The 9567-nt window shown below is 33.3% G+C and overlaps 1 protein-coding gene and 1 pseudogene across 1 annotated transcript; one reads left to right on the top strand and one right to left on the bottom strand.

Annotated features, from left to right (window-relative positions):
- The first annotated feature begins 619 nt into the window (after positions 1-619).
- On the top strand, positions 620-5428 carry LOC114719068 (GTPase ERA-like, chloroplastic). The gene is made up of 9 exons (XM_028904522.1): positions 620-1024; positions 1525-1670; positions 2313-2453; positions 2529-2642; positions 2751-2876; positions 3797-3895; positions 4073-4174; positions 4542-4622; positions 4810-5428. The coding sequence occupies exons 1-9, from the start codon at positions 658-660 to the stop codon at positions 4894-4896; spliced, it is 1263 nt and encodes a 420-aa protein (XP_028760355.1). The 5' UTR covers positions 620-657; the 3' UTR covers positions 4897-5428.
- Positions 5429-5941: 513 nt separating this feature from the next.
- On the bottom strand, positions 5942-6091 carry LOC114719077 (uncharacterized; annotated as a pseudogene).
- Positions 6092-9567: the final 3476 nt, after the last annotated feature.

Below are 9567 nucleotides of genomic sequence, written 5' to 3'. Positions count from 1 at the left end.
GACAGAGTACAAATCACGTGGACACTTAGTGGGACCCACAAAAAAAAATAACACCAGTTTACAGGAGTTAACGGCATGGGCATTTTTGTTTTGTTTTCAAAAAGTTTATGTGCATTTTTGCTCTCAACATTTTATTATAGTGCTTGATGCTCCTTTTTGATATTACAGTAGGTAAATTTGTTTCTTCACCCTTTAACTTTTATTTTGATTCTAAATATAAGATTCTAATCTACTTTGTCTCTTATATTTATTCATTTTTTTTCAAGGCAGTTCTTCTAATAATAGTAGTTTTAGCCAATACACTTAATTAGTAAGGATATTTTATGAAAAACAACACATATTTATTATAAATAACTAAATTAACTAGTTTTTTTAATCAATTAACTCTTATATTAAGATCTAGGTCATCAACTATCAATCGTCACACAAGCCCAGCATGGTGTCACGGCCACTGATCCATCGAAAATATACTTGTGATCCATAAAAGATGATGAGAAAATCCAGGTCCACATTTTTTTTTTTTAAAAAAATCCAGGTCCACATGGTCACACGACGTCGTATAGGAATATCACTTCGCCTCCTGAGTTCTGAGCACTGGATAATATTAGCAGAGGGAAGGAGCCAGCTGACTTCAACTGCGGACTGTGGGGCTCCGCAATGGAGCTAGTGGCTTCACAGTTATCTCTAACTCTTCCCAGAAAGAAATTTCCTTCTCACACTCTATTTCATGGGCTCATCTCCGGAGCTATATGCCGTCAAATCCCACTTGAATTTTCATCCCAGTTTGTTGCTTTTATAAATAGGAACGGTCGTTTTGAAGCATTTGCCCGTAAAAAAGAGACGGTCAGCGAACTAGAGTGTAGCAGAGAAGTCGAAGGAGCAGAGGAACCACATACCTCTTCTTCTCTGGACGATGACTTGTCTTTCTTGTCTCTTAGCGAGAAACCTGACAGAAATTTGGCTTTGTTGGACGATTATGAAGCGGAGGAGCTTGATTATGATCCCCACCCTGACCACCGAAGCGGTCTGTATCTTCAAATCCTAAGAAATTTTTTAGACTCCGTTTTATCACCTGTTTTGGACTTCTCTGTTTTGTTCATGGTGAAATTCAGTGGGTGCTGAGCAGACTATTTTTAATCTTGAAAAGCTGACATTGTAACACAAACACAATTATCTAACATTTACAAAATAACACACCCCGTTCAACTGTAAAGTCTAAAAATTTGACTTTATTGATAATTAACCCCTCTTTTGAGTTTTCTAATACTTATCTGTAGAGATGGCAAACACAGTTACACAGGATATTGATTTAATTAAAAAAAAAAAATTAGAGAGAGAGAGAGAGAGAGTAGGATAACCTAGGTGATAATTATCATATAGCTATAGCTTCTCCTCCTCCTTCCGTTGTATAAATAATGAAAGGCTTATGGAGAAGCTGATATGCAGTGGTTCTGCTAACTGGTAAAGGTGTAACCTTATATGCCTTTTGCGTTTTTGCTTCTAACTTGAATGAGTCCAATGCAGGGTATGTGGCTTTACTTGGGAAGCCTAACGTCGGGAAGAGTACACTAGCAAACCAAATGATTGGCCAAAAGTTGTCTATAGTTACACAGAAGCCTCAAACAACAAGGCACCGTATTCTTGGTATATGTTCTGGCTCAGATTATCAGGTTTGGACTTAGTGCAAGCTGATTGGTTTGATTTAGTCAGCCTGTTACCTGGGTGATGAAACTCATTATCATGCATGGCTATTTGATGTTCAAAATTTTAACGCAGAGTTCTATTTTTAACTGTACCTTTCTCTTGGCTATTCACTAAATTTCTTAGATGTCAGGAGGAGTCGGACACTTCTTAAAGATACTTTGAATCTAGGATTAATTCTGCTCCGAAATTGAGTTTAACTCTGCAAGTGGTATATGCAGTTGGTCTGGGATGAAAAAGCTATGATAATCATGATAAAAGTTTTTGTGAATATTAGTATAGTGTTGAAGTAATTTAAAATATACCCATTAAGAAATTTGTGACTACTGATTTTTAAATTCTGATGTATTATATGCACTATTCATGGTGACTGGTGAGCACTTCTGATTTCCTCATAGATGTGCTGTAATGTGAGAAATTAAAATGATGAGATTGATAGCTAGTTTTCCTGAAAGAAGACTGAGTCCATCCAGTTATTTCACATGCTAGTTGTCCTGAAAGAAAACCCAATATTGTCACGAGTTAAATAAATATTGAGTTTGCTAGGCTCTGGATATGTCTAGCCAAATTTTTTTAATACTTGTTTCTCTGACTTGAGGATTTACTGGCAGATAATACTTTATGACACACCTGGCGTTCTCAAGAAGGAAATGCACATGTTGGATTCAATGATGATGAAGAATGTTCGCAGTGCTGCTGTTAATGCTGATTGTGTATTAATTCTTGTTGATGCGTGTAAAGTTCCTGAAAATGTATGGTTCAGGGTTCTCAAAACTGTTTTTGTTTTTGTTATTGTGTTTATTTTTCTAATTGTTTCTTACTTGTAGATTGATGAAGTGTTGAATGAAGGTGTAGGAGATCTCAAGGATAAGCCTCCCACTCTACTGATTCTTAATAAGAAGGATCTTATCAAACCCGGGGAAATTGCAAAAAAACTTGAGGTTCGAACTCATTGATTGGTATAGATATTGACTGGTGCAAGTGAATTTACTTGTATTGGTGTGCTTTCAACACTGTTTTATGTCCTAAGTATTTCGCATTCTTTGCAGTGGTATCAGAAATATACTGATGTTGATGAGGTTATACCAGTTAGTGCTAAATATGGTCATGGCGTTGAAGATGTCAAGGACTGGATACTATCAAAACTTCCCAATGGACCAGCATACTATCCAAAGGTATGTTGAAAGTCAAAATTTCACTTTTGCCACTCAATCCTCCGTCCATGAATTATAATTGTTCAAAAGGACAGTGAGGATTGTTTCTTGTGCTATTAAATGCCTGACAGCATGGAAATTCAGCGAAAGCATTCAGTTCTAAAACTAAAATATAAGTTAGTTGAACTCAAAACGTGCATTGTATTGGGCAACCTCTGTCCGCCAGTGCGTTGTTATTAGCACACCAATTTGGCATCCTATCATCTTATGTCTCTGTCCACCAATGCAGTGCACACAACATGCAATTGCAGAAACAGTGGCAGTCACATGGGTTGGGGTGGCCTTGGGTTTTTTTTTTTTTTTGGGGGGGGGGGGGTTATCAGTGACAATTATGAATTATATAGTGCCTATACATTGGCAATAGCCTTGTAGCCTACCAGCATGAACAAATACTGTAGGTGGGAGGTTTGGTCATGTTTATGATCTCAGGCCATTAGTGCTTGCCTTTCTGATTTCTTTTTTTGTTAACCAAAAAAACAAGAAGAAGAGAGAATTGTGCCTATACACTGCAGAACTGGAAACTGGAAACATTAGATGAAAACCTGGCGATGTCTTAGACAATAATGAGTTGAAGGCTTACATTTCTTGATGTTTGTGGAATGTTGCTATTAGATGGATTTGTTGATTGCAATCCTTTTCTTTTGTAAAGTAACAGTTATTGACCTCTGTTTTATGAAGAAACTTAATATCTGTCCAGTTATCATTTTCTCAAAAATAGTTTTTGGCCTTGCAGTTTTCCTGGTCTAAAACCAAAATAATGCAAAAATTCTCAAAATCCTATCAGCACAGGAAAATTAATGTCTATATATATATATATATATATATATAGATGATTGTCTCTGGCATGTATTATGTTTTCCTTAGTGTTGTTGATCCTTCAGGACATTGTCAGTGAGCACCCAGAAAGATTTTTCGTGGGTGAAATCATTCGAGAAAAGATCTTTATGCAGTACCGAAATGAAATACCCTATGCTTGCCAGGTAACCATCAAATAGTTCATGCTTGGTTTGTGATGTAGTTGCCTTGTTTCAATGAAAAGGAAAAAGTTAAGAAAGGAGAGCAAAGGAGAAAGGAAAAGGGAAAAAAAAGAAGAAGAAAGAATTAAACAACTTGTTTTCTTAGATTTGTTTAAAATAATCATATTTTCTATTGTCCAGGTGAATGTTGTAAGCTACAAGGGTCGGCCCAATGCAAAAGATTTCATACAAGTGGAGATTGTTGTTGAAAAAAATTCACAGAAGATTATACTTATTGGAAGAGTACGTCACTTATATCAGATTTCCATAATTCATATTCATTTGTGGAATCCTGGGGTTCATGTGGTCTAGGCATAATGTATTGAACAATGCTAATGATGCTATTGTGGGCTTGGCTACTTCAGCGTCCGTTTTGAGTTTTGATCTATTCTGACTAACACTGAATTTGAGAAACATTGGCTGAAAAGATATCTTGGCATGGATCACAATACAATAAAAATCTTAAATATAAATGTCAAGAATTTCTGTTAACAGATTGAAAATTAAATGGTTTCTAAATATGCCTCTTCCCCATGCACATGCCTTTATGTGCTTCATAACAAGCACAATACAGTAATTTCTTTTGAGTTTTGTGCTTTAACCTGTTCAGGAGGGAAAGGCTTTGAAACTTCTTGCGACAGCTGCCCGTCTGGACATTGAAGCCTTTCTGCAGAAGAAAGTTTATCTTGAGGTGATTGCTTATACCATTTTGCAATGTGTGTTTGTGTGTGTGGCTCAGTTTAGCCAGATGACCAGATCTTGCATCATTTTGGTGCTTCCTTTAATAATCTCATCAAGCTTCAAGTGTTAGTGAAGTACTACCTATATGAACTTTTCTTGGACTGGAACTTAATTACCAAGCTCGGTTGTCTAAACAGATTGAAGTGAAGGTGAGAGAAAACTGGCGACAAGATGAAGGGCTTCTTAAGAACTTTGGATATGGGGGACAGATACGGGTTCTTTAATGTGAAGATACATAGAAACGTTCGTCAGACATCAATCGTATTTAAGATCATCTTGCTAAAGGTGGCATCAGAACTTGAATAGCATGAGATATTGATTGACGCTGCCTCCTTCCTCACCTTTTAGCCATGTCAAGTGATCCCCTATAGTAAAAATGGGGATCACCACTAACGACCAAAACAGTTAAAAAAAAGAAGGGAAGAAAAAGATCTGAGTTGGAAAGAAATTAATGGTGATACAGCGCCCGCATGGTAGTATATTAAATAGAGATTGCAGAGCAGGAGAGTTGAAATCGATGAATCAGGGATTCAACAGTTTCAGGGGAACTATCCCAAGACCTGTTTTTTGTTCCTTTGTAATGAGATACATGATAATAGCAGCCTCACCTAAAATTTTATTCTGGAGTTTTCTTTTTCTTGAATCTATTTTCCTGTTTCATGTGCTAATTGTTTGTTTTTTATGGGTTTGCATTATCTTCATGTCTATCAGCCCCTTGGAATCTATCTAATGAAGCTAAATTATGTAACTTGCCAATCACAATCAAAATATCATTTGTCTACAACAGGCTACCAAACCCTTTAGGGTGTGTTTGGTATGAGGGATTTAAAGGAAAGGGTAGGGAGAGGGAAAGATTTTAATTATTTCTCCTTGTTTGGCAACACACAAATTTTAAGAGGGGTGAGAAAATTTTAAAAATTTTTCCCTCTCCTCCCCAACCTCCCCTCCAAAATTGGGAGGATTTGGAGGGAAAGGATAATATTTTGCTATGTTGTGACTATTATGTCCATATTTTGTCATGTGATAACCATTATATCTATATCTTAAATAAAATAAGAGTGAAATTGTCTATGTCAAAATATTTTTTCCTCACCTCTTTTCATGAATCAAACAAAATAATATTAAAACTCCTCTCCTCCTCTCTTTTTTTATAAATCCAAATAAGGTAATATTAAAATCCTTTTACTATCTTTTTCTTTTTCCCCTTCCATTAAAATCCCTTTCCTTCTCTTTTTATCATTGAGCCAAACAGACTTTTAATGTAATTTCGGAAAGCGGCTTGCATTGATTGCCACAAATTATGATTTAGGCTATCCTACGTGAGGGGACTTTAAGCAGGCACCTTTTAAAGGGCAATGAAGTCACCTACTTAAGCCATGGGCCTTCATGATCGCCCATTGACTCCATTCAGGTAATTATGATTGGAAGGCTCTTTTACCTAGTACACCTCCACCCGCCCCATCTTGGTTAGTAGGTTCCAACGTGGAGCCTCAGGCTGCGTTTGATACGAGAGATTTAGAGGGGAGGGAAGAGAAGGGGAAGGATTTTAATCATTTTTTCTTATTTGGCAATATACAAATTTTAGGAGGAGAGGAAAAATTTAAATTCTTTCTCCCCTCCCCTCCCCTCTAAAATTGGGAGGATTTGGAAGGGAATGGCAGTGTTTTATCATGTTATGATCATTATACCCATATTTATTTTTAATATCCCTCTACTATCTTAAATCCTTTTTTTCTTGTCTCCAGACGCTGCTCTCTTTACATGATCAAATATTTCATTTAAAGATGGAATATAGTACAAGTTATGGATGAATATTACTTCAACTTTCTTTTCAATAATACTGCACGCTCTAGAGTATATTAGAATTGTGATATAAGTATTGCTCAATATATTAAATGTTATTTATAATTCTATTTTATTAAACATTCTATAAAATTTGAAAAAAATAATCTTAAATAAATAAGGGCAAATTTGTCCATGTGAAAATATTTTTCCCTCCTCTCCCCTCATGAATCAAATAAGGTAATATTAAAACCTCTTCCCTTCCCTCTTTTTTATAAATCCAAACAAGATGATATTAAAATCTTTTTACTCTCCTCCACTCTCCTTTCCTCAATTAAAATCCATTCGCTTTTTTTCCTCTCATTAAGCCAAATTGACCCTTATGTATTGAATTTACTGTCCTAACGAATTGAATTCATTTCCCACCATGAAAAAAGTATTCATCTTTTTATGCCTTGCTACTTGCTACGACGAGTTTGACGCCAGAATATTTGTGCAAGTATCTTCTCCTATCAAAAATGTTATTAGCAAAACTGCGAGGGCTGCCAACTAATAAGTGTGAGTAATGGAAGCTTCTATCCCTTGAGTTGCGAAGAATGTGGATTTAAAATAGTCCCCTTCTTATTGTTTATATTTGATACGAACTATTTAAATATCATTATTAATTTAAATTAATATTTTTAAATGATACTAAAAATATTGTTCTTGTTTTGTAGTTGACTTCTTCAAAAATTAAAATTAAAATTTAAATATTATAAAATTGAAACTGTCTAAATGATATTTAGTTTCATAAGATTTTTAATTTAAAAAAATTCAAGTAATTATATAAAAGCACATGACATTTAGCTTCGCATACGCATATATCAATAAGTATATTATTTAAATATACATATTTATTTAATATTATTTTTATCTATTAATATGACTTATTTTATTTGTATACTACTTATTTTATTTTTATACTATATTGTATTATTTGTTAGAGAAAATTTTTATTTTTAAATGACAATAATTAAGTATGTAATTTGAATTATTAATATATGAATTATTTCAAATAGTAAATAATAATTATTAAATTATTGATTTGTGATATAATAATAAATTATACTAGTATGTAAATATAGAAAATATTATACAACTAGTTAAAAACTTGCGGTAGAATAGTGATGGAAATATTTGCAAGAGACTTTTCTATCACAAAACTAAAATAAGGTATTCGAAAAATTAACAACATAGCAAATTCCGTCGGTAAATAATTTTTAACAGATAAGTAATAAAATAATGATGAAAAAGTTTATTAGAATTTATTCTGCCACTGAAGTTTAAATTGGTTTTTTTTTTTTTAAAGTTGGGTGACCATAGAAAAAAATGCGACCAAGTGCGACTTGGATTCATTTGTTGTTATGGTGACCAAAAATATCTTATAGAGCACCCAAATTTCTTCTGTTTGATTACATTACTTTCCTTGTACAAACAAAATCACATATAAAAAATGCAATATTTCCAACTCATTCATCACCATCACTCCCTCTCATTAATCAAATTCTTTCTTCTCTTTACTTCCTCACGGTCTTTTCCTTCCAGAAACATTCAACCATGTTTATTACAAAAACCATATGGACCTCAATTTCTCATGTTGCCTTAGCTTGTGTTTCCATTTTTCTTGGCGACTACGTTTCCACCAAACCCCCACATTTCAGATTCGAAACATAGTATTTCCAAGGGGAAGACTTATCCTCTTTTTATCTCTCATGCCTATTACTCTTCCGATCCTTAATATAAAATCTAATTATTGAGTTAATTTTGATCCTAAATATAAGACCTATTTATCATATTTATCATTTTTTCTTAAATTACCCTTATTGATACTCCATCAATCATAATTAAATAAAAAAGGAAGGGAGGGTATTAAGGAAGATGATTATGGTGTTTTAGGAAAAACATGTCATATTGCTTATAATTAACTAACTTACCTAACTTTCTTAATCTAATCAAATTAGTTAAATAGGTCTTATATTAAGAACCGGAAGAGTATATTTTTTCCAAACTAATATATTTAACTTATAAACTAATATATAATTTAAAATTATGCAAAGTTATTTCACACCCACATCATGCCTGGAGATTTCTCTATTTATAAATAAATCAATCTAAGTTTCAAATTTCTGTATTCATGTGATATTCCGCGAAAAATTCATTATATGTGGATATTTGGTTTGTATCTCAGCAAGGGACCTCCCTGCATTTATTGACTCCTCAAGGTCCAGATTTCAGATCTCTAAATCATTTTTTCCAGCCAACAATTTTTATCAATCTATCTCTCTCTATAATTGAACTACCCTTATTCATAAATTATGATTATGAATCTATGATCGAGCTCTGCTATATACAATACATGTGGCCAGAGATTTTATACTATATATCATGTGAAAAATATTTTAAAATATTCAACGATGGAAAAAATCTTAAAACAATATAGCTATAGATCATATTAATGAATTACTAATGAGTTTCTTTAACCCAAAAAATTTAAATATAGTCATATTTTTTCAGCTTGAATCAATTGAATTTTTCGAATCGTTCATTAAAATTGCATGGAATGACTCAATATGCATTAGATTTGTTACACAAGTGATAATTACATGGTCATGAAAAATAATATTCATTTTGTAATATAAATTACACTACAAAATGAGTCTTATATTTAGCATAGGAAGAAATAATAATTTTGGTTAATTAAGCATGTGAGTAATGAAAAATTAGGTGACAGAACTATTTACTTGTTTCATACCAACGAACTAAATATTGTATTGTCTTTGTCTATTTCACAGACCAAAATATATGAATAAAATTTAATAGGAGTTGAGGCTACATAAATCGCATCGTGCCTAGATCATCGTATTAATTTAATCCTTTTCTATGTTTAATCCAATCTGCCCAATTGAAACTCCTTTTTCTTTTAAGTCTTAATTGGATTGATTAATCGAAGTGGCTTCACATGAGTTGTGTCTTTTTAAATGATAATCACATTGTCGTCAATCCAATCGTTTTCATTACGTGATATGCTTTCCGTGACCTTTTCAATTAATTGGATTAGTCAATGTGATCACTAC

The sequence above is a fragment of the Neltuma alba genome, unplaced genomic scaffold (assembly GCF_004799145.2).
Source record: "Neltuma alba isolate B1F8T4 unplaced genomic scaffold, ASM479914v2 tig00011891_pilon, whole genome shotgun sequence".
Classification (NCBI taxonomy): Eukaryota; Viridiplantae; Streptophyta; class Magnoliopsida; order Fabales; family Fabaceae; genus Neltuma; species Neltuma alba.
Note: the sequence above shows the minus strand (reverse complement) of the source record. Positions and strands in the feature narration are given on the sequence as shown.

Excerpts from the sequence above, each read along its gene's own strand:
- LOC114719068 (XM_028904522.1), top strand. The coding sequence starts at position 658 with ATGGAGCTAGTGGCTTCACAGTTATCTCTAACTCTTCCCAGAAAGAAA. Across the intron at positions 1,025-1,524 it reads CCACCCTGACCACCGAAGCG|GGTATGTGGCTTTACTTGGG; the intron begins GTCTGTATCTTC and ends AGTCCAATGCAG. Across the intron at positions 2,454-2,528 it reads CGTGTAAAGTTCCTGAAAAT|ATTGATGAAGTGTTGAATGA; the intron begins GTATGGTTCAGG and ends TCTTACTTGTAG.